The sequence below is a fragment of the Parasteatoda tepidariorum genome, chromosome 4, assembly GCF_982258835.1.
Source record: "Parasteatoda tepidariorum strain Cologne lab strain chromosome 4, Ptep-v5.0, whole genome shotgun sequence".
Classification (NCBI taxonomy): domain Eukaryota; kingdom Metazoa; phylum Arthropoda; class Arachnida; order Araneae; family Theridiidae; genus Parasteatoda; species Parasteatoda tepidariorum.
This window is the reverse complement of record NC_141758.1, coordinates 53,563,634-53,589,676: the sequence shown is the minus strand read 5'-3', so window position 1 is coordinate 53,589,676 and position 26,043 is coordinate 53,563,634. Positions and strand designations below refer to the sequence as shown.

At 32.0% G+C, this 26,043-nt stretch overlaps 1 protein-coding gene across 19 annotated transcripts in view; it reads left to right on the top strand.

Annotated features, from left to right (window-relative positions):
* Positions 1-26,043, top strand: part of LOC107451792 (serine/threonine-protein kinase Genghis Khan) — a 288,464-nt gene that overhangs the window by 183,718 nt on the left and 78,703 nt on the right. For 17 of the 19 annotated variants that reach the window (XM_016068006.3, XM_071182286.1, XM_071182282.1 and 14 more), the window contains exon 2: positions 21,927-22,018. In XM_016068006.3, the coding sequence (XP_015923492.1) occupies positions 21,927-22,018 (92 nt within the window). Of the gene's footprint in view, positions 1-20,336; positions 21,004-21,926; positions 22,019-26,043 lie in introns of those variants that run through there. The other 2 variants (XM_087161143.1, XM_087161142.1) reach the window with 2 other exon arrangements.

Below are 26,043 nucleotides of genomic sequence, written 5' to 3'. Positions count from 1 at the left end.
TTCCCTAATTGCTATTCAAAATTATTATATTTATAATATATAATTTCTGCTGTTAATATCCACTTTTTACCCAAACAATGCAAGAAAAATATAGCGAATTATATGCTGTTTTTTTTTATATATATTTAATTTTATATCCTTCTTTGAACAACCGACCCAATTTTGGGTTTGCGACTACTAATGTTCAACTCCGTAGCCTTGTAATTTTGAACCAATCCAGAATACAAGGAAATTCCTGGTTCGATACCCCCAGAGGTATTGATTTGTTATAGGAACATGGAGGACTTTGCGACTCGACAGATTTAACGTGCATCAGTCACCATTTACTACACGAGGAGTCTTCGGCCGGCGAGGATCGAATCCACAAACTCTTGGACATGGGCTCAATGTCCTACCAACCAGGTTATCCCGGCCCTCGAAATTCTTATTGTCAAAATTATAGTTCTACTATTTTTTTTTTTTAAATTTTATTTTATAACCGTCGTTGAACAGCCGACCCAATTTTATATGGGTTTACGACTACTAATGTTCGACTCCGTAGCCTTGTAATTTTGAACCCAATCCAGAAGACAAGGGAACTCCTGGATCGAGTATTGGGAGAAATTTGCCTTCGTGGAGGACTTTTTGATGGAGCTAACCCGCATCTGCGTTACATGGAGAGGAAGACCACGAGAACCTCCCACGGTTAGCCTGACGGCAAGGGGACTCTAACCAATGATCCGTCTACCACTGAGGATATTTTACGTCAGCACTGTGGTCGGTGCAAGCCGGATGCGGAATTCGTATCGACTGGGATTCGAACCCGGTTCACCGCATTGGAAGGCGAACGCTCTATCCCCTGAGCCATCGCGGCTCTCTACTATTGGTTGTCAGTATTTCTTGCTGAATTGTATCTCTGTCTTTTTTTTCAGTTATTTATTTTTATATATAACACAACAATTCCCTTTAATGTGCCTGTGTCATATACCAGAGTTGTTTATACGTTAATTTAATGAGATTAAACCGCTCGAAAGCCTCCCTATACGAAGTCAACGCTTCGCGACTCCACATTGATTCTGTTGCATTCGGCAATATTGTTCTGAATCTATTGCATTGGTATTTTAGAAACAAATTAATTGGATGACTTACTAATCGTGCAGCTTTGCGGCTTCCTCCTATATTCTTCTACAATACGGACTAACCGCTTACCTGCTCCATATTGACTTCCTTTGGGAGTATTTATGTTTGCATTTCCTTTAATTTAATAATATGAAGAGAAAGTAATGCTGGTTATTTTTTAAAAGTATTTTGAATTCTACATAAATGCTCTTTGCTTTAATGTTTAAAAAATCACTATTTATAACATAAAAAAAAACACAAAAAACTTCATGGTTTTCCTCTTTATGTAACGGAAACGAGGATTAGACCGATCAATAAAGTGCTCCGCGATGACTAGTTTTAGTTTGTCCCATTCCTGATTCATCCATGAGTACCCTTGTCTTCTGGGTTGGGTTCAAAATTACAAGGCTACGGATTTGAACTTAGAAAGTCGTAAATTCATAATTGTGTCGGCTGTTCAACACCGGTTATTAAAAGAAAATAAAACAAAACCCCATATTCTGTTATTAGAGCCGCGATGGCTGAGGGGATAGAGCGTTCACCTCGCAATGAGGTGAACCGGGGTTCGATCCCGGAGATGGCTGGTCCGCCGGGATCGATGGCTGGACCGCCGGGATGGATTCCTCATCCGGCTTGCACCGACCACAGCGATGACGTGAAATATCCTCAGTGGTAGATGGATCATGGGTTAGAACCCCCTTGCTGTCAGGCTAACCGTGGGAGATCCTCGTGGTTTTCCTCTCCATGTAACGCAAATGCGGGTTAGTTCCATCAAAAAGTCCTCCACGAATGCAAATTTCTCCCAATACTTGCTCCAGGAGTTCCCTTGTCTTCTAGATTAGGTTCAAAATTACAAGGCTACGGAGATGAACATTAGTAGTCTTAAACCCAAAAATTAGTTTGACTGTTCAACGATGGTTCCAAAATATTCTGTTATTAATTCGGTATCTTAGAAACTAAATTTACAGGAATGATATTTAGTCATTTTTGCGATTCGGAGAAAAAAATGCGAATAGATATGTTATGTTTTGTTTATTACACAAATTGTGCAATAAACCACCTCGTCACATTTATATATTATATTTGTTGATAAGTAAGGATGAATTTTTTCTAAACACCAGTTCCCTTAATAACGTGTTGAAAAACAACTTCTCATTTCCGTTACTAACTATAAATTAGGATTACAATCCCAACTGTTAATTTGATTTTGCAAACATTGATAAATTAAGTCAACTCTCTCGAGCTCCTTGCCATCTGTGGCGTTTGATTGAATAAGTGTTTTAGAAGTGCTAAAAGCTTTGAAATTTGAGATTCATGAATACACTTAGGATACTGTGTATATTAAATTACTAAGTTGATGTAAGATATGCTAATTTAATCTGACAAACTCTCTTTATACCCATGAATTTTAAAGGATTATTTGCCGATATCGCTTTAAAATCTTTGCAATATAATACCAGCATTAAAACTCGAATACTTAGTTAGAAAAGTTGTGTTCGTAAACTCTGAATGAAAGAATGCTTTGAGCGTTTATGTTTCATTGACATATGACATTTGTTTATGCTTCGTTGTCTTTTACTGTACATTATATAAATTGATATCATTATTAGATTTTATTACATATAATCCTGGGTGAAAATAACAAGAAATGGAGGGCAATATAATATTAAATAAGTAATATCTCAGTATTAAAAAAATCGTATGGTCCACTGTCGCCAACGCTATTTTGGGAGTTCAAATTAAAGTTACATTTTGTTGTGCAAAGTAAAAATTATATGACTTGGAAACTTGAAGTTATTAGGGTGTTTAGAAAAATGTACAGGGATTACGATGTAATAAAAGAATTTTAACATTCGATAATTTTATCGAGTATTATTAACTGTTAAACTTGTTGGAAAAAATTCCATAAAACTTGATATTACGAGGGTTTGTAAAAAATATGCAGGGAGTTCGGTGGTGAAAAAAAAAGAATTACAATTCGATTATTATTGAAAAAAAAAAACACGTTGGTTGATCATTTCTTTTGCTTAACTGTGACTAAATTTAAGTATGATTCGCTGACGAAATCTTTTTTTTTCTTCGAAATTTTTATTTGTTCGAAAGTTATTGCAGGCTTTTTTCTAGCCTTTTGCTTGAGAAAATAAAAACACTATCAAAATCTAATAAAAATCTGCTGGGAAAGACAAGTCTGAAAACAATAAAACATGTTCTATTCTTGGAAGAACTAGAGAGGGTTTAAAAAGTACTTCTTTGCTCCAATTTTTATCAGTCAAACTAGTTTTGTCAAATTTTCATCTCGTTTTCCTCACTACTGATTTGACAGCTTGTTAAATTATAATTTACGACGTCTAATCTGCGTCTTTTGAATTTGTTTTTAGCTAGAATTCGTAACATTCATTGTGTTTTATACCTTAAACTATCCGGCGGTACAAACTTCATTAGAATTTTCTCAATTAGAACTTCCTTTTTTTTTAAAATTTACTCTATCGTAAGAATAAAAAGTTTTTAAATTCTTCCAATATCGTAATTTTTTTCACTGAAATCTACTACCTTAACTTTTTTAACTGCAAAACTGTGTCCAGATCAAGCTGACAACTGCTTGTCATTGCTGTCCATGTTTCGAAGGAGTTGTTGCATTGTTTTACAAACCTTAAAAGAATGACTAAGTCAAATTTTTTTATATTTATTCTGTTGGATACACATAGGGGTCAACTACATCAACTCTTTGGAACTCGTTAATTAAAATGTTGTTTCTGCTGAAAATAAAGCTCCGTTGAATTTTAAAAGACTAACGATAATAAATGAGCTGTCACTTCAAGTCCTCTGTTCAATTTATCTTCGAAATTTTTACACGTTTCGTTTATTATTCGTTCGTAATTGTTGATCCTTTCATTTACTTTTATGGTAACTTTTGTTCCCATTTGAAATTTTCGAACTTATTGAATGAAATCGGGTAGTTCTAACTCCTTGAAGCAAATGCTTTTATGTTTTCTTATGTTGCTTTGCTGTTTGTCAGATTTTTCGAATGTTGCCTAGTCAAGATTGATTTTGGTTTAAATTTACTTGAAAGCATTTTTCGTAAACAAATGTAACAAGAATGTAAAATAAATCATATTTTTCAATCTTTTATATAGATTGCGCTCTAATATCAGTTCAAAAACTTTTGGGCATTCATTAAACAGAATAACGTAAAAATAATTTATTAGGAATTTTAAAAAAAAAATATTTATATATGACAAACATTTTAGTACAACTTTAGTTCGTTAACTTTTTGAAAAATAAATCTCATTCGAGTTGGATAAACAAAATAATAAGTTGACTGGAAAAAATTATCATGAAAATTTAATAACTGTTCGATTTACTTTGCGCTATATGTCTCAATTTAACAACTAATTCGACAACAATAGCTAAATTTAACTGGCACTAAATTTAGCAACAGTTTAAGAATTTTCGACATTTTGTTCAACGATGATTAAAAAAAAGATATTGATAAAAATGTCTGTTTTATACTGATTTTAAAACCTCTAGATTCAGAGAGAAATGTCCTTGTTAAACTATTTTAATTGAACTAAACGAATGGACAATATCTGTGGAATTAACCTAACACAACCTTGATGCAAAGACAATTTAGTTCGATCAATATATGTGCAAGATCAAAAACACCTTTGCATCCTAAAGTTTTGAAGCGTAGTATTAAACAGAATATTAGTATAACTTAAAGAAAAACCTTATCACTGGGACAAGAAAGCTTTAAGTAATTATGTCCACAGATATTGTATATGTTTACTAAATAAACTGAATCCTTCTTGATGCTACGATTAAAAGAGATTGCAAATAAAAATGTCTGCTTTATACTGTTCTTAATGTCCCGCAGTGGACTGATCGTTAAAACACGGTTCCCAGCAGATCGCCGAAGTCAAGCATCACTGACCACGGTCAGTGTGCGGGTGGGTGACCACTTGGATAAGTCTGCGTAGGGACCGAGGGTGAGCGGAATCAGTCCTCGCTAAACTGCTCTACCATAAAGTGCTCGACTTCGCGTGCAGGTCGTTGGGCTACCGAAGCGGGGGTGCCATCTCCTATGCAGCGGATCAAAATTGTGATGGCATGTCTTCGGATCATCCTCGGGGATGTTTCTCAGACCGTTGCCAATAGCCCATTGTGCAGATCTAGTGTGACGTAAATGAACTACAACAACAACTACAGCAACAACTCTTCTTAATACATCTTAGCAATGGCGTTTTTGTCTTATATTAATTGAAGTAACCCTGTCTTTGCATCAAGGATGCGTAAGGTTAATATGTCCATAAATATTGTTCATACCTACTGAATGAACTAATTCAGACGAATTCTATCTTTGTCGACATACCCCGACGAATTCCGTAATGATCGTACAAAATCGTATGTTGTACCGGAAAATATCGATACTGCGCTTGAACTGCATCGATATTTTTTGGTCCGACAACCGATCAAGATAATCTCGTGACATATCGTGAGATTGAAGCATCTTTGGGCATTAGTATGCCAAGCATCAATAAAATATTGCATGAACATTTGGCCTTAAAAAGGATTTGTTGGCGTTGGATCCCGCATAATCTGACAAACACTCAAAAGAAGGTTTGTGTCAATTGGTGCAAGGAAATGCTGATAATAAAAAAGGTTCAAGGTGCATCAAACTATATGTGTATAAAATTTACATAGGTAACAAATCATGGTTCTATGTATATGAGCCCGAAACAGAATAACAATAAATTGTGTGGGTCTTCCAAGACGAGCCAAAATCCAACAAAAGTTGTTCACGGAAGAAGCACACCAGAAAAAATAATTGCTTGTTTCTTCGCCATTACCGGTCACTTGGCGATAGTAACGATATTCTGAATCGTACACAACCTTTTGATTTTCAGAAAAAAGTCGAAAAAATCAGAAAAACAGGCAAATCATTCCTCATCATGACAATGGCTCTCACACATCGGCTCCAACAAAAGAATTTTTTGACACAGGTCAAAACATTGAATTGATTGGTCATCCTGCATACAGCCATGATTTGGCATACAATGACTTTTTTTAACTCCCACACAATAAATTACGTGGTCAACGATTTTCGACTCCTGAAGAAGTAGTTGATGCATTCAAAACGCATGTTTTGGAGTAACCTCAGAGTGGAAAAAGTGGTTCGAAAATTGGTTCAAACGCATGCAAAAATGTATCGATCTTCATGGAGACTATTTTGGAAAAAACAATAAAACCAATTTTGATTATAAATAATTTTTTTTCAGAAATATAAATAGCAACCCTCTTATTGATCGAACTAAACTGTCTTTGCATCAAGGAAGCATTATGTTAATATTTCCATAGATACGGACCTTACTTACTCTATGAACTGAATTTTTAATCACTTGAACGAAAAAATCACATACTAATATTAGTTAACTAAAATTTTCAATCCTACTTATCTAAGAACAATGACTTTCGAACTCCGTTCGAAAACAGAACTAAAAAAATACTTTTCGTTCCATTTTCAGCTATCGATCCCTTGAACTATACGGACTGACGCTTGAAAAATGACTTGAATTCATTAGCCTATTCATGAGGAGAGGGCGATGGTTAAATATTTATGAGTCCTTTGGCATCGCTTTGACAGAGTTTCCGTAGCTTGGCAATAGGAAGGATACCAACTCGTAGCACTTTGCCCTCGTCGGAAGCCCCCTTTTGTTCCATTTTTTTGTTCTTCCAGAGGACACTGCTTTTCATCCCTGGAATTGCGTGAAGAGAAATTAATTAATCAGCGAATTTTCTGGCTTTACTCTGTCTGAAAGAGATAAAGTCTCTTCCTTCTGTATTGGAAGCAGAACTTGCTTTAAATCCCGGTGGATTATTAAAGCTCTCTAGAAATTGCATTCGACGGTGAACATGGAATGGAATATTTTGGCTTTTAATTTTCTTAATTCGATTCTAGATCCGAATCAGATATCACTGGAAACTTTTGGCTGTGTTTCGGAGAGATAGATACTCTTTTGTTTTGTTTATTCCAGAATATTTAATGTTTATATCTGGCAAAAGTAGGTTTCTCAAAATATCTATATAGCTTTGGCATAAAAATAAAGAAAAATTAGTTCTAAAAGTTTATTTGTTTTGAGGAACTGATATTTGTTTCAATAAAATTTGATTGGTTTGATGCAAGTTAATATTGTGATAAATCTACAAGACAAAACATGATATTTATCATTCAAAGTGTATGCCACTTAAAGGTGGAGTCCCGAAGCGGAGAGTTCTTGAAAGCAGACCTGCTGAATAGTTAGAATAAAACTTTTGAAATGTTCGATTTTTTTTTTTTTTTTTTCACAAAACAAATGTTACAAATGGGCTATTGTGACTGCCCATTGTGGCTGCTTTTCAAAACATCTTCTTTGAATGCACGTTGTGTGTCAAAGCCGTCGAAATCCGCTTCTGTTATCTGGTAATATTCGAAAGAGTTCTTCCTCAGTTTCCCTTACCGAAGGTTTCTATGTCATTTTTAATTGAATTGGACTATAAACGAATAAGACTAATTAGACCTTGCTTTAGCTATTTAAAAGTGGAAGCAATGGTAATTTTTCGAACCAGTCTTAACATTCTCGCTGAGTTTCCCATATACGGTAGCACGTAAATGCGATTCGTGCTTGTGTGATCAGTTCACCTTACAAGTAGTTTAACATTCGCACTCGCTTATAGGGCAGTCGGATGCAGTATGAATGGCCCCTTGAAAGTGGATGCACTGGAGAGTTTAATTATTCTAGAGGGTTTTTCCTAACAAACGTTTCGAATTTTTGTAGTTATAGTTCATTTACGTCGTATTAGAGCTGCGCAATGGGCTATTGGTCTGGGAAACATCTATCCCTGAGGATGATCCGAAGACATGCCCTCGCAGTTTTGATCCTCTGCAGAGGGGGTGACTCCCCTGCTTTGATAGCTCATTTTACGGTAGAACAGTTTAACGAGGACCGCTACCGCGCACCCTCGGCTCCTACGTAGGCTGATCGAAATGGTCTTCCGCCAGCTTACAGACCCCATCCAGCAATGCTTGACTTGGCGATGAGTCCACCGCGGGACATGATTTTGAAAAGAGAAGGCTTATTGGAAGTGATTGCAGGTCACTAACATAATTTTTATGATTTTAACCGAGCGTGCAGGACCGTATAGCATCGTTTTTCCTTCAAATTTTATCTCTAAAGAAAATTAAATTACAAACTTTCTTTGCTTTATTTAAAAAAATCATTTGAATTTAAATAAAATCTGTAAACTCCAGTAAAAAATTCTCATCTAAAAATTTTAAATAAGTCATTTAAACAATTAAATTTTAAATGACTGTTTTTTCGAATGTCCGCCATTTTCTTAAAAAAAGAGACATTTTTTAAAGATTTTTTTAGTTTTAACTAAAGCTACTATTATACATAATCTTTAATTTCGGGTCTCGTCTATTTTAAATTATACAGTATGGAGATCGAGCCCGTTCGTGAGTGCTCGGTGTGCTCTACTATCTTCAACATTTTTATTGGTTAATTTCTTAATTAATGTTTTCGAGTTAAATTTTTTTAAATGTAAATAAAAGAAGACGAAAAACTAAGAAGTTATTAGATAACTTATCTCTAGACCAGAAAAGCCAAGGATTGGTCAGACCTAACTTTGGCAGTGTAGCGAATCACATGCTGTGAGAATGAGATTTTTCTTGTATTAATTGACTGGGATAGGTAGTCTCTAATCGGTTAAACCTAGTTTTATCTTTTATTCTTACTTTATCCGTAAAACATCTACAAAATGTGTATATCCCTGTGTTGCACGGCTTAGTAATTAGCTGAAAGCTTAAAAAGCTTTTTTTAATATTCTATGAGCATTTTTAGCATTAAACGTTGCTCCGAAAATATTTCCTACGCGTTTTCTTTTATTAAAGGAAGTATAAATGCTGACTAAGTAAATGAAAGAAACCCTCTTTCACCTTCTATGACAATATTTCTTGCGGGTATGCGATTTTTATATCCTCGTATCTCAAAACTCGAAGCTCAGAAAAATCGCTACGTCTTCAAAAGCGAAAAGGATTCTCTATCAGCATCTTTCGGAGGTTTTTAACTTTAAAAATTAAAAAGGAAAAAGACCAAAAGGAGAGAGAATGGAAAAAAATGAGCTGTCTGGATATGACTTTACAATAAAAATTGCAAAAGTTTTTTAAGACTATCCATCATTTTAAATGTCTATTTTCTGTTCTTTTTTCGAAAAGAAAAAAAAAATGTTACCTTTTCGTTCTATTGTTATTTGTGCTGCACCCTTTTACGTTCTATTCTTTTATCATCCGACAAGATCTTAAGAATTGATCCTCGAACCTTACGAATAAATCAAAAAAGCCTCTTTAGTTTAAATAAATAAAGTGATGTATGGTTTACCTGAATTGGGTTTATTTTTAAGCGAATATTTCTCCCAGGTTTTTTTACGATATTTCAGCTTTTAAAGTTTTGTTAATGAATTCGAATTTGTTTCCTTTAATTCGATATTATTATGATTTTTTTTTTTCATTTTTGGATCAAGAATGTAATGTTTTGCTATTTTAAAATAAGTACAGGGCAAGTTATTAAAATTAGTTAATTTCCTTCTAGTAATTAAACGATAAAAGAATTCATGTTTTACTAACATTTGGTAATTAAGTCCCTGACCTAAGTTAAAAGTTATTGTGTTTCTTCATAGTAAGTTTAATTTTCAAAAATAGTACTTTTAATACAAAAATCACCATTTCAACTTTTAAAATATAACGCCCTTTTAATTCATGTTTGTTCCCATTGGATAAAGCGAGAAAAATACATAGGAAACAATGCTTCACTTGTCTGTATATAGCAATCCAAGTCACGTAAAAAAAGTGCAAGTATAAAACTGTACTTTTTGTACAATAAACTCTTATCATTTCTTAACTATTTATCTTATTAAGTCTTGTCTTGCACATTCAATTCAGCATGAAAAAGCTACATCGGAACGCATGCATTTCTACAGCGGAACATATAGCATACTACGTCGGAACATATTCCATACTACATCGGAACATATACCTTACTACATAGAACTCAATTAAACTATTAAGGATGGGAGTAGATGATAAAGGGGTCCTGCGCGTTGGGCTAGTTTTTCCTCCCATTCTGTAAATCTTTAAATATTTTGCTAATTTCGAACGCTGAGATCCATTGATTTCGCTTACATTATAGTTCACTTCTGCGTGATTTGAAGTATGAATGAGTAATACTTTTGTGTGATTTTTAGTTCTCAAATTAATTTTATTTTTGCTTCATTTCAATAAAAATTATGGGATACAGAAAAGATTGCTTGAATTAATCATAGTGTTTTGCCATTTTTTCCCCTTCATATTACGCATTTGTGTAGAATTGGAATTGTTTCTAGTCAATTCCAATTTTCTTTTATCTTTAAATTTTAGTTCTATGTTATTTTATTTCTCTATTTTATTTTTTTAGTTCTATTTTATTCTATTTAGTTCTATTTTAGTTCTATTTTTAGTCCTATTATTTTAGTTTTATTTATTTAGTTCTATTTATTTAGTTCTATTTATTTAGTTCTATTTTATTTTTTTTATCTTAAATTTTAGTTCTATTTTATTTTTCGTAAAAAATGTTTATGACTTATTTTTATTTACTCTGATTTATTTCATTCTGTTATATGTAAATTTTATTATAAAAAGGCAAAGGAAAAAAATCTTCATTGAGAACGTTCTTTTTTGTTTACTCTTCAACTAGTTTGAATGAATAATGGCGTAATTTATTCAACATGGAAATAAATTCACGAACAAGACTAATTACGAAAAATTAAAATATTTAAAATAAATTGTAATTTCCTTTACAATATGTACTTTTGCCTTCATTAACAGAAGGCATCTTTAAAGAATTAACCTAATTATTTTTTATAGAATTAAAATAAAATAAATATCTAAATAATTACAGTGAATCTTAAATTCAATCAAAAATAATGAAAGAAGAAGATAAATTTATCAATCGAACTTGTAATAAAGTATTTTACCTTAGCGTGGCGCTACCACCATTTGGGCGAGATAGTTGTCAATTCACTTGCTTAGGAAAAAAAACGCGTCACTTATTTATTTGCTCTAACATTAGAGTGGAAACTCTTTATATATTTCTCTACGATTGTTTAAATATTTATTAAATAATTTACTTTCCTGATTTGGTTTGATTCATAAAGTTGTCTAAGAGCTACACTAATAGGCTATTGGTGACGATCTGGTATGTATACTATGTATACTTAGTAATGAAAAGGTAAGTTCTAGGTATTCATTCTTAATGACGGTTCTTTTTTGTTGTTGTTTTTTTTGGAATTTTAACACCATTTTAGATTTAGTTAATAGTTTGCTATACATTTTTAAACTGGGCGTTTTAACTGAACGTTCTGAGCTGAATGAAATAAAAATAAAAAATTTTATTCGGATTCTTATAACAATTTTCCAATTGTACCTCCTAATTTTATGTAAGCATACAAAATATTGCTTGAAAATTCCAATTAGTGCAGAATTGATTGGTTAACGTGGAAATTTGTACTTTTTGGCATTTTCATGCAATACATGTTTTACAATATCAAAATGATGTTAAACATTTTTTGATAAAACGATGTTTAAGCAATAGTTCACTCTTTTTTTTCCATAGTTCCATTCTTTTGTATAGTTCCTTTCTTTATTTCCCGCAAAATTCCTAACCCTAAATAAGACTTAAACTTTTACAACTATTGTTTTGTTTTTTCCACTGATCCTTTTTGTAGTAAAGCAGGAAGAAAAACTACAGAAGGCAGAACAAAATATCGTCTGCCTTCTTTCAGAATCCGAGTTCTAAACAATGTATTCTATTGCTGGAAAACTTTGTATCGATAAATGTGCTGTGGAAACGAATCGATACACAGAAGACTATTTTTTCCGCATTGTGGATTTCCTTTTCCTCTAGTAGGATAGGCTTAGCTGTTGTTTATAACCATATCTTGCAGAAAACTAGCATAAAATATCGATTTTCAAAGTTGTGTTCATTTCATTCACTCGATTTGCGCATACATCACTCGGTTCCTTCATTTTATGCATCATTTAGCAAGCTGTCTTTTTCTGTATCTTTTCATCTGTGCGAGTGGTAGATTTTTTGTTAAATTTACATATTTCTAACAGGATTAAGGTTTTATGTGTGAGTATTCTAGCAGTTTTAGAAATGAGTTTTTTGGATGCAATTTAGATCATGTATTTGTCGATCTCTATCACAAAAAGTAATGAGACGAAAAAATATTAACGCACTTTCCATTTACATCATTCGAACAATACAGCCTATTGGGTAATTGCAACTCGAGAAGAAGAATACGTGATCAGGTACAACCATGTCATTTAAATCAGATTTGATTCGATACTTGTAAGCTACGTCACGCGCGTGTGTCGAATCAGATTGGCTTCTGAATCGACGAGTGCCACGTTTTCTCCTGCATGAGTCCTTTTTAATCTCAGCTAATTAATGATTGCTAATTTTATATCTGTCTGAGATTATTTCAAAAAACATCTATGCCGAACAAACAGCAGTTTTTCGTAACGTTAAAGAAGAAAGAATTCTAAATGGATATTTTTTAAGAAAAACGAATATTTTCAAGATTTCTGTTATTTATATTGCTTAACTGCTATAACTGCTTCTATTGATAGTTAGTAAAGTGAGCTAAAGATGTAACATGAATAACTTATGTTCTAATGATCGGATTTTCACATACTAAGTACCAAACTTGATTGTTCATAAGGTTGACCACAAATGTTAATTAATATGTTAATTGATTCGTGCTAAATACGATAAAGAAGGTGAAGGTTGTAGAGTCAGGCACAAACACGTGCTTAAAGTCCTACCTACTCTTAAAACGTACATATTATATATATATTTGGATTCTTAACTTTCTTAACTGTCGTGGTACCATGGGGATTTTTCCGCTAGAAAATTTCTAGTTCCCTTGCCCCGAATAAACGTTTTTAGAAGATGCGACCCAAACTTGGTAGCCAAAACACTTGCGTAAGCTAAAGATATTAGATCACTACTACACCTTACATTTAGAAATTAACGTAGTTTATTGCTTGAATTGTTATCGAAAATTCGGCAAAAACTTAAATTTTCAAAACGAGAAAACTGTTGTATAGTAGGAAGCAGTAGTTGAGTAGGAGGTTCATTTATAAAATAGAATTAAATAAATGAATTGCTATGAGTCTTCTTTATTAATAGGTTTCATGCACTAAAAAATAAGAAAATTGATTATAAAATGATAGTAGGATTGATATTTTAAGCAATATTAGGATTGATATACTAAATAATAATAAGACTAACATACTAATTAATAATGGGATTTTTACACTAATTTATAATATTAATGATAAAGCAATTTATAACAAGATTGAAATTTTTTTGGACCTTTAAGTTAATTATAAATTGGACTAATAAACTAAATAGCACTAGGAGTGACAAAGTAATTACAGTTTTTATTAATTCAATAATAATAGGAATAATGAACTAATTATTAACATGTTTAATAATCTAAGTAAAATGGATAAAAAAAATTATAACAGAATTTATAAAAACAGTTAAAAATATGATTGATAAACTGTATAATAGTAGGATTGTTAAACTAAATATTAATAATAGAATTGATAAGATAATTAATTACAAGATTAATAAGCAAATTACAAAAAGGATTGATAGTCTAACTCTAAAGTTCTCTGCTTTACTATTTGCTTAACACATAAGTCATCTTAATGTTTTAAAGAAATTATTTTTGAATTAAATTTTAATTTTCAAGAAGTTTTGATTACCCCCTCCCGAAGAACCGATGCGATTTTCCTGTCCAATGGCGTCTATCAACCCGCTCTCCAAATTAGCATTTTTTAAAACTAAAGAGTAATTAAATAAATAAAAAAACTTGATTCGTGACTTTTTTTTGGTTTAGGTTACAAATGTTATAAGAAATAAAAGCTTGTATTATAATTGTGAACAACTGCAGTAAGAGGAAAATCTCCAAAATAGACGAACCTTGTGCCATTAAACCCCACATTCAATTCAATTCTAAAATAGACGATGAGTTCTTAAAGGCCGTTGGATTGTAAATTCTCTCCCGGGACCCGTTGGTTGAGAATTTGTGGTTTAAAACAATAACGCTAAATCTATGGCAAAAAAACTATTATGACTTTTGTTTCTGATTTATTTATTTCTAAATATTTATTGCAATAATGAATAAAATATTTTTCAGAAGAAAAAATATCTATATATTTCGAAGCTTTAGAGAGATTGGGAGAGAAACAATGTCTGCTCATATAAAAGTAAAAGAAAGATATTCAATTCCAATTTGTAATCTACCTTGTTTCTCCTTCAATAATGTTGATTTTGTTCCATTTCTCTCCAATCTCTGTATGCTAACAGCTTAATTAGATCTCTAAATAATACTATCCCCAATTACTATCAATCAATTGCGCTTCAAAAATATTTTTGTTTCCGGTATAGTTGCGAAAGTCTTTTCCACTAATGTTTGCTTTTCGTATTAATTAACCAGAATAACATTTTCTCTATTAGCATTGTTTTGAAGGAAAAATGGCTGATGTATAATTTTTTTTTCTTCTTAAATTTGCTAAATGTATTTTCAGTATTTCCACAACAGTTACTGATATGCATTTTATTTCCTCTTTTTATTAAAATGTGAAGAATGAAAAAAAAAAAGGCTTGGGTGCACATGTTCAAAACGGACCGGCAATTGAGAGATGATGGTTTACTTTAACTCAAACGCTAATACTATTTGAGTTCCACAGAGCCTGCGCGAAAATTTTTCTACGAATCGCAATATCGTTAAGAAGTATAAAATATGGATAACGCTGTGGTTGACGTAAAACAAACGCTATGCAAAATCTCTCTAATATCAAGTATTATCAATGTTTTAGTTGTGAAATAATTTCAGCTCTAAAGCTAAAATTTACACATTTGTTTCATAAATATTGTGTTGTGTCCGAAGTTTAGGCTATTTTTTATGTATTATTATTATTATTGTTAGCTGTCTCTACTGAACTATTCCGAATTGTATTGAAAAATAAGGAAATTCCGTTTACCTAACATTTGTTGACATTGTTTCATAAATATTGTACTGTGTGCGAAGTTTAGGCTATTTTTTATGTATTTTTATTATTATTATTATTGTTAGCTGTTTCTACTGAACTATTTCGAAATGTATTGAAAAATAATGAAATTCCGTTTACCTAACATTTGTTTCATAAATATTGTACTGTGTCCGAAGTTTAGGCTATTTTTTTATGTATTATTATTATTATTATTGTTAGCTGTCTCTACTGAACTATTTCGAAATGTATTGAAAAATAAGGAAATTCCGTTTACCTAACATTTGTTTCATAAATATTGTACTGTGTCCAAAGTTTAGGCTATTTTTTATATTATTATTATTATTATTATTATTAGCTGTCTCTACTGAACTATTTCGGAATGTATTGAAAATTAAGGAAATTCCTTTTACCTAACATTTGTTTCATAAATATTGTACTGTGTCCGAAGTTTAGGCTATTTTTATGTATTTTTATTTTTATTATTATTGTTGTTAGCTGTCTCTACTGAACTATTTCGAAATGTATTAAAAAATTAGGAACTAATTCCGTTTATTCTTAACAAAAATAAATATCTAATGATTGTGTCGCAGTTTTCCATTGTTGTCGGTACATTTTTACTGGCCGGAAAAATCACATGGTACGATCCAGTTTTCCCACCTTAAATTAATATTTTTTGGTTGTCATCGGCATAAAATTAATAATAGTCATTATGATATTGTTTTCCTGTAAGATATTTTACTAACTATGCATAAAAGTCCAATGATGGTGTCGCAGTTTTCCATTGTTGTGTTACATTTGCAAAATACGAAATTTGTGCTAAATCTGACGAATGGTTCCTGAGAAATCGAATTTCATGTATCTGAATTTTTGAAATTGAATTTCTCAGGAACTATTCGACTGATTTTGCTCAAATTTTGTATTTTGTCATGTAAAACTGTATTCTTTAAAATGATGCAAAAAAATTGTGTATCTTACATTTCAAAATTTTTCCTATCATTGTTAAAAAAATAATAAAAAATATAAATGTTTTCTAAAAGCTATAATTTGTACAAAATTACCGTTGGTTAAACAAATTTTATAAATGTGTGCACATTTTTTTTAAATTCGCTTTAAAAATTCTCAAAATATGGCGAAATACCCAAAAAGTAAAATTAACATTTAGGTGTTCAAATTTTAGATCGTTCTCCTGACCTAGGGGGACCATACTTTCCAGATTACGGCTACCCCTTTTATTTTGGGGGTCTTAAATCTGAATCCGTCGGAAAAAAGGTATGTTCAGTAAGAGGAAGTACATTTTTATGTCTGATGTCGTAACTTAAAATATCGCTGCATTTATTAATCAGCATATTTGAGGTCATCCCCTCAAACCATTGAGATTGAGTTCTAGAACGTGAAGATCCGATCATTGGATCAAAAGTTATTCAGGGTAGTCCGTTTTTTTTTTTGTCTGCTCTGTACAAAAAATATGTTCTATATTTAAAGTTCTTTTTTGTTGGGGAATTTAGGAGAGTGTGGAGCCACAATATCGTGTTCATTTGTAGTAACCCTAATTCAGTGCCAGGTTGACCATATTATCTTGAAAATTAATTTTTTTAGTTTATTACACGATACCATGGTTGTATTTGAACAGAAACTCGATTAAATTTTCATCTTACTGAGGTGGTGGTAACAATATTGTCTGATATTGTGGTGCAAGGTTATTACGGTTCAAATTTAAACCGATTTTTCTGAGAATTCATTGTAGAAAAAGACAGATTGTACTTACGAACAAAAACCTACTGTATATGTACTATATCCCTTTAAAAGAAACATATTAGCTTTCAATATTCCTTAATGTAATTAAAGAAATTATTTAAATACTGGAGAAAAGAAAAGAGAGAGATGTGACGTTGTTTACCAAACATTATCTACTTCTTTTATTTTACCCATAACTCAAGTAAGCACTTTTACTTTCTTTTTTTAAGTTAATTTCTATTTTAAATGTGTTCCTCTATGCAAGCTGTAAGCTAATTTCTTATCTTTATATCTTTCTTTTCTATGCTTTAAATCCTTCCAAAATTTTCGAGATGTAAGCAAACGGAAATGTTCGTTGGATAAATTTCCAATAAGTTCTTTTCTAATGTTCGTCTATAAATTGAAGTGATTCGTAGGTGAGATTAGATTCTGTTATGGAAGAGTATGAAATTGGTGTAACGATAAATATTTAAAGTTATGAGTGTCACATTTTGGGTGAAAAATAATCGATGCTTGATGTAACTGGAAAGTAGTTTTTTTTTTGCTTGAAAAATTTCTAATTCGGTAAATACTCATGTTAAGTTGATTTCTTCTGTGCTCATTTTGATGACATAAATAAAAGAAGATAAAATAAAATGCCTTTGAATCATTGAAAATCAATTTCTACTTTTTTTTGAATTAGTGACGCCCGCATTTCTGCTGGAGGGAAATTATATAAATATGGTTTCTCTGTGGTTGAGGTTGATGATTCAACATTTTTTTTTTCACTATCAACAAGAATTCATCAGAGTGTAACAAAACTAATCATTACAACCAGGAATATACAAAATTTCAAACCTTCTTGAAGCTAGAACTAATTTTTTGGAACAAGCTGATCGAAAATATTCAGATTTTCAGGTTTAAAAAATAAAGCAGGTAAAATTTTAACGAAATACTGGACGCCAATTAAAAATTTATAAGTTCACCGCGTTGATCTTTGGTAAGTGTAAAGGGTGGATAATAGAATGTGCGAAGACAAACAACTTTCACTATTAAAAGTGAAGTTGGAAAATTAAGTGAGAATAGCGAAAGGCCACTGACTGGTGAACATTACCTTTCCTGGACATTACCTTTCCAAACAGTTTAATTAGCCGTGGTTGACTGGTTTCTTGACTTTCCAGATCTCCCGATCTCTGCTGCCTGGATTATTTCTCTATGGACATCTAAAAATGCGTCGTTTAAGAGATGCACTTTGAATCGCTAGTGGTCGAATTAGCGTCTCAATTTATGACCTTAGTGAAAAGCTAGGAATCATCTGAATTCTGTTAGATTTACTTTGTCGCCGACGTGAAGCCAGTATTGGAGTTAGGGATTGCTCATTTCAGCATTTGTTGTATAATTTTCGATTATAAAGATTCATCATCGCATTCTGCATTTTCAACAAACAGGCGCCCTCTAGCGTTTCGCTCTTTGCTTTCCGATCCCACTTTATAATTTGAAAGTTCTTTGTTTCGACAACTTTTGCCTTCCCTTTCAGTTTTGACCAGAGGTTTGCAATAACTTAAAGTTTTTCGGAACCAGCATGGAAAATAATGTAACAGCCTTTTACTTTAACATTAAAATTTACTAAAATATTGGGTACCATTTACGATTTCTTTAGTGTGGCTACCTGGATTTTTAGTCCCACTGTGTTGATTACTAGTTTTGTTGCACCCTGTAGAAGAATGTCAATTCTCCAACTTTAACTGAATGTATTTGCCTCTATTCGAAATAGTTTGTAAAAAAAAAAACTCTCTTTTCTAATTTTTTCTTCTTTTTTACAACGCAGTTAAAATTTCCTTAGTTATTAAAATTATATTAACATCGTGTCTTATGTTACTTTCAATTCCAAATAAAGGAAATAATAACCGTTTCCCATAATTCCCATCCCAGTAGCTTCAAGTATATATTGAACAAAACATGTTTCTGCCACTTTCGAACGAATTCACCTTCGCTATCTCCAACCGTAACTGAAGAAATAAAGTAAAGACGGGAAGAAAAAAGAAGAAGAAATTCGATAAACATGGGTGTCACTGCAGTAAATAGGGCAGAGGGTGACAGCTTAGTTAAAAAGAAAAAGTTACGGAAAGGACTTTGAAGAACACCTTTTTCGCTTGGAGTAATAAAAAGAAAACATCAGCTCTCTGGTGTTCGAACTGTCGATAAGATTTCGAAGGATCTTTCTTCCTTACTGGTATATTTGTGGATGACTGGAATACGAAAAAGAATGAAATAGACAGCTTTCGAATTGGGATTTTAATCTTTTAGTCGATTGCTGTGTTGTCAATTCTTTCTTTGATGGTGTTGTTGAGAAGAGAAAAGATCTGAATTGGAAAAAAAGGTTTATCTGATTGAGAATTTATTTAGCTTATAAGAGAAAATAAAAGAAACAGTTTTTAACTTCTATTTGTGCAAAATAAAAATAGTAATAATAATGTGTAATATAAAGTATCAAAATTAAAACAATTTTTTCGTATAAGTATAGTGTTGAGGTAGTGTGAGAGTATCCTACATTCAGCTGTTTTTTATATGTGTTGTTGATTTGCTTGAAAATGAAGATCTTTTATTAATTTCTCATCATTAAATAGCGGTCCCGCAGTGGACTGATCGTTAAGACACTGTTCCCAGCAGATCACCGAAGTCAAGCATCACTGGCTGCGGTCAATGTGCGGGTGGGTGACCCACTTGGATCAGTCTGCGTAGGGACCGAGGGTGTGCGGTATTGGTCCTCCTTAAACTGTGCTACCGTAAAGTGCTGGACTTCGCGTGCAGGTCGTTGGGCTACCGAAGCGGGGTGCCATCCCCTCTGCAGAGGATCAAAATTGTGATGGCATGTCTTCTGATCATCCTTAGGGATGTTTCCCAGACTATCGCCAATAGCCCATTGTGCAGCTCTAGTGCGACGTAAATGAACTACAACAACAACAAATCATTAAATAGCGTACCAAGGAATAAAATGTGCAGTGGCAGCTGTGGGAATATCCTACATTCAGCGCCACACACCCAGTATCTTGTATAAAGCTTTTTTTGTTTTTGTTTTTTGATTTCTTTAGAAATCAAAGTGCCTCAATATTTTATTATCCGTAAGCATTATAAGGATTAACGAGGTTTAGAAATAGCATAGAATAAATAGCATAGAAATAGCATAGAATAAATAGCATAGGCATGATTCGAATTTTTTATTTGTAGCGGTTTAGTCGAAGTAGTAGTTGAGGTTGCTGACCACATGTCAGAAAGTTCTCGGGTTCGAATCTCGGTCAGAAGGATGTATGTTCTTTACTTCTCTGTATGTCCTTGTTACTCTACGAGGCAATATTGCTTATTCTACATTTTGTTACTCTACATTGGCACATCTGATCTGCCGTGCATTTGAAAAATCAACTTACAGCAAGCAGCATGAAATTCAAAATTGAGATTTTTATATTTTTGGCATTTTTGAATGATTAGCTACTTATTCCACAAAAAATGTGTCATCTGTTTTGAGGTATTCTATTTTAGCATTCATAGTATTAGCAATAGAAAGAAAATACTTGCCACGCCTCTTTTCTTAAAGTGAACCCGGGCTCGAATCCCAGCAATGGCGGGCCGATGCGAATTCCGCACCCGGATTGAACCGACCACAGTGCTAGCATAAAATACCCTCATTGGTAGACGGATGAGGAGTTAAGAGTCCATTTGCCGTCAGGCTAACCGTGAGAGGTTTCCGTGATTTTACTTCTCATGTAACGCAAATGCGGATTAACTAGCTGCCTCAAAAAGTACTTCACGAAAGCGAATTTCTTCCAATACTGGATCCAGGAGTTAAATTGTTTTCTGGATTGGATTCTAAATTACAAGACTACGGAATTGAACATTGGTCGTCGTAAACTCAAAATTGGGTCGTCTGTTCAACGACGGTTATAAATTAAAAATAAAATTGAATGGCAGTAAATAGAGGATTGGTCAACATCTACCTTTCTAAAATCCTAATAACGAATGTCAATATATGAATAGGCATTGAAAAAAAAAAGCTTGAAGTATGTAAAATCTTACTATGTCTTACTAAATTACTTACGTAAAATCTAACCTAATAACGAATCCCGAAGCATTTGGTCTTGTAATATATTTTTAAAAATTTTTTGTTTTCAATTTTAATAGCAAGTAAAATTGTTTTGTAATAAATCTTTTGTATAAGAGAAAGGCATAGCTTAAACATTAGTAATATAATTTATGCTACCTGTTACAAAAATTCGATAAAATATGTCTAAAACAATCAAGGGTTTATTTATTTATTTGAATGTTAATGGCTTCCTTGTAATAGCATCATACCAAAAACTTAATTTACAAGACCAAGTGCTTTATAATAAAAAGCCTTTTCGTAAATTTTTAAAATAATATTGCCATTTTCTGAATTGTCTATTCATAAAATTTTGTCATGAATTTAAAATATAAGTATATATTGCCAAAAATATAGTTTTTAGGCTTGGATTTTTTACTAACTTAAAATGCATATCTGCTAATATAAACTTAGAAATGGAATAATTTATTCAACTTTGAATGTTCTAAAAATTGTTTGAAAAACATTTTCATGTATCGCTATGAAAAACGTTACTGATTATACAAAATTTAAAAACATTAAATCGTATTTTGATCACCAACTCTTTTTATAGGAAATGTATTTAATGCTTTTCAAAAAACTCATCCTGAATTTTTTCAATATAAATTTATTTTATGTCTCCAATATCGACAAATATTTCATTTTGTTTGCTTGGATAGCTATATTTCGCATTCATTTATATTTGCTACCTATTTTCTAAATATTTATTTTCGATACTCAACAAATAATATGAGTAACATTGCACTCTTGAATAAAAATATTTATTTAGTTATGATTCTTAAAATGCGTGTAAGTTTCTTTAAATTGCATTTTGAAACTATATAGTTTATTTTATATTTTCAGTTAATCCTGTTGCTCAGAAGATCAAATGTTTACGTTTAACTAAAGATGATTTTGAAGTTCTCAAAGTTATTGGTCGTGGTGCTTTTGGAGAAGTAAGTATTTATTTTTCTTTTTAAATTTAAAGGAGAAATTTCATATATTTAAAAAGAATATATATATATATATATATATATATATATATATATATACTCGAATGTTTAATATTAAATTGCAAAGTAGTCGTTGATTTGTGTATTAGTATTTTTGACTTACAATTTTCTGGTTAAGATTATGTGTCAAAAACTAGAATAGAAAAAGTATTATCATATTTTAACATCGAGTTATTTTAATAATTAATTTTTGTCCTAATTTAGAATTAAAAAATAAATATCTAAATTTATTAAAAATCATACCAATGCATGAATATCAGTCTAGATTTATGTTGTTGCTTCAAATGTGTTAATTATGTGTCAAAAACTAGAATAGAAAAAGTATTATCATATTTTAACATCGAGTTATTTTAATAATTAATTTTTGTCCTAATTTAGAATTAAAAAATAAATATCTAAATTTATTAAAAATCATACCAATACATGAATATCAGTCTAGTGTTATGTTGTTGCTTCAAATGTGTTAATTATGTGTCAAAAACTAGAATAGAAAAAGTATTATCATATTTTAACGTCGAGTTATTTTAATAATTAATTTTTGTCCTAATTTAGAATTAAAAAATAAATATCTAAATTTATTAAAAATCATACCAATACATGAATATCAGTCTAGTGTTATGTTGTTGCTTCAAATGTTAATTTTTAGAAAAATAGTTAAAAATCGAGTATCAAATTTGAATTATTTTTATTATTTTATCGGCCAACCTCTTTTATTTTATTAATAGCAAACCCATAATTTTAATTTGTATTTCGCTTATTCAATTTTAAAATAGGAAGTAAAAGGTATGATTAAGAATTATATTTTACTTTCTTAACCCTTTGACGCAGGTAGGATACCATTGTCCCTTTTATGTATTTATTTCTGGCTCCTCAAATATAAGTAAAAATATCTTTTAGTATTTTTTAATCATAAAAAATAGTTTAACAGTAGTTACTAAAAAAATCTGATAGATCAATTATATTTGTACTTAAGTATAAAATCCAAAAAAAGAAAAGTAGTTCGAATTTTTTTTTCCTTGCTTAAAAATTAATCAATAATTGAGTTGTAAATTAGAGAGATTTCTACGATGAATAATTGTTCCTCTTAGATTTAAATAAATGCAAATGTACATGTAAATTTGAAAAATTATTTTTTGGAAGTGATGCGTGGTAGGAGGACGTTTCCTTAAACGCAAAGACGAGTTCTTTGTTGCATGCTGTATTTCATAACCCTAAATTATTTAAATGCTAAATATAATATTTTTCACTTATTTTGACCCAAATTAATGTAAAATAATGAAAATAGTATGAAAAATAAGTTAAAAAGTTATGCCCCTAAGAGTTAAAGGAAAATAAAAATGGAATTTCTTTTTTTAAGTGTTCATGCTTTAAATTGTTCAACATATACTTCTATATCAAGTGTTTTTTATTTTTATTTTAACCACCTTGGTATCCGAACTTGAATGGTACTTGAACGAACTTGAATGATGCTCACGTGCCTAATAATTCAAATTTCTGCCGGTGATCTGAAATATCTCAACAGACACTTTTTTGTAAAATGAGTAACGGGCATTAAAATTAAAGTTAGTTTTTAAAAAATTATAATTATCTTTCATTCCCACAAAATTTTTTCATATGATGACATTTTGTATTTAAAAATAAACAGATTCTACAGCGGTGATAAAATATCTTTATTTTCTTTCTTCTTCATTTATTTAAAAGATTCACGCTTCTACTCTTTTATTTATTTTTTTTAAGTATGAGCCTGGCTTGGAATTACTTATGCAAGCATTGCAATTTGATTTTACAGAGGAGGATTAAAATTTCCTGTTTTACGCTTGGATTTGTTCAATATATAACGAGCCGGGATAGCCTGGTCGGTAGGGCGCTGGGCCCATATCCAAGAGGTCGTGGGTTCGATCCTCGCCGGCCGAAGACTCCCCGTGTAGAAAATGGTGACTGATGCACGTTAAATCTGTCGAGTCTCAAAGTCCTCCATGTTCCCACAACAAATCAATACCTCTGGGGGTACTGATCCAGGAGTTTCCTTGTCTTCTGGATTGGTTCAAAAATACAAGGCTACGGAGTTGAACGTAAGTAGTCGTAAACCCATGAAATTGGGTCGGCTGTTCAACGACGGTTATAAAATAAAATATATAACGAGCCGCGATGGCTCAGGGGATAGAGCGTTGAATCCCAGTCGATATGAGTTCCGCATCCGACTTGCATCGACCACAGTGCAGACGTGAAATATCCTCAGTGGTAGACGGATCCTGTGTTAGAGTCCCCTTGCCGTCAGGCTAACCATACGAGGTTCGAGTGGCCTTTCTCTCCCTGTAACGCAAATGCAGGTTAGCTCAAAAAGTATCTCCCAATACTTGATCCAGGAGTTCCCTTGTCTTCTGGATTGGGTTCAAAATTGCAAGGTTACGGACTTGAGCATAGGTAGTCGTAAACCCATAAAATTGGGTCGGCTGCTCATCGACGGTTATAAAATAAAATACATAACGTAATCATGGGTTAGAGTTCCCTTGCCGTCAGACTAACCATGGTAGGTTTTCTTCTCCATGTAACGCAAGTGTGTATTAGCTCCGTCAACTTGTCTTCGGGATTGGGTTCAAAATTACAAGGCTATGGAGTTAAGCATTAGTAGTCTTAAACACAAAAAATTGGGTCGGCTGTTCAACGACGGTTATGAAATGAAATAAAATATGTAACGTAAGCACTGCTTTCTAATTTTTTTAAAACTCATTATAAGAAAATATTCATTTGATGCGGCTGTTTTTTTAACTTCATCTGTCCATTGCAACTGTCTTTCTTTCTTTCTTACAACTTTTATTTTTTGTTTTAGAATAAAATTTATGAAATATCAAGCATTATTTTGACACTAATTGTGTGCAATATACTGACTATATCTTTATAGTACAGTCGAACTCGTTTGTAACGAGCACAAAGGGACCGTAACATGTACTCGTTAAATCCGAGTGCTCGTAATAAACGGGTCCTTAAGGCAGGCGTGCGACCAGAAGAGGGCTTGGGAGGTCAAATTATTGAGTTTACATAAAATTTAATGAATACTTACTTACTTTAACTACATTAATTAAATTAAATACTTTTCTTAATTTAATGACAACTAACCCCCCTCCCCAACCAGCAAAAAATTTCTAGTTGCGCTACAGTCTTAAAGGAAAGAAAAATAAAGGAAAAGATTCTTACCAAAACATTAATTTTTATTTTTTTCATTAATCTACATATTTAAAATAGTAGTTTATTAGCTTACTTTGAAGTTTCAGTTCGCGGTTTTTTTTTTATTTCGCTCGCATTTCTTATCATTTTGAAAAAAAGATATGACAGAAAGACTAGAAAGATGAGAAAAAAGATAGCAAGACAGAAAAATATTGCTCACTAAAACCGGGTCTTGCTCGTTAAAAGCGACTTCTGTTCCATAGACTTAACATTGATCCAACCAAATATTCTCGTTTCCCTCGGTAAATCCGAGTTCTCGTTAAATCCGAGCTCGTTATAAACGAGTCCGACTGTACATATTTTATAGTATAACGCTTTATATAAATCATCTAAACAAGCAAACAAAGCTGCAATTTTATATGAATTTTGATATGATTTATGAGTGAAATTCGTCTATTAGATCGAAAGATACGAAAAAGAGTCCCCCTCCCCCCTTTTTTTTCGTGAGTTTAAAATATAGCTTGAGGCTAATGACCGTCACATCTAAGCCATAAGTGTTCCGACTTTCAAGCTCAGATCTTCGCTCTTCTAAAATAAAAAAGTAAATGACTGTAACTTTACGAGACAAGAGCGTCTGACAGGAAGAAAAAAAAAATCTGAGAGTCATCTTTTGTCATTTGTTATTTTTTGTCACCCCCACCGCTTTTGTGCCCTACCATCAACATCATCCTGAATGGCATTTTTGAGCTATTTCTCACATATCCCATGTCGGCGTTTTTTACACTTTCTGAGGTTGAGGAAAA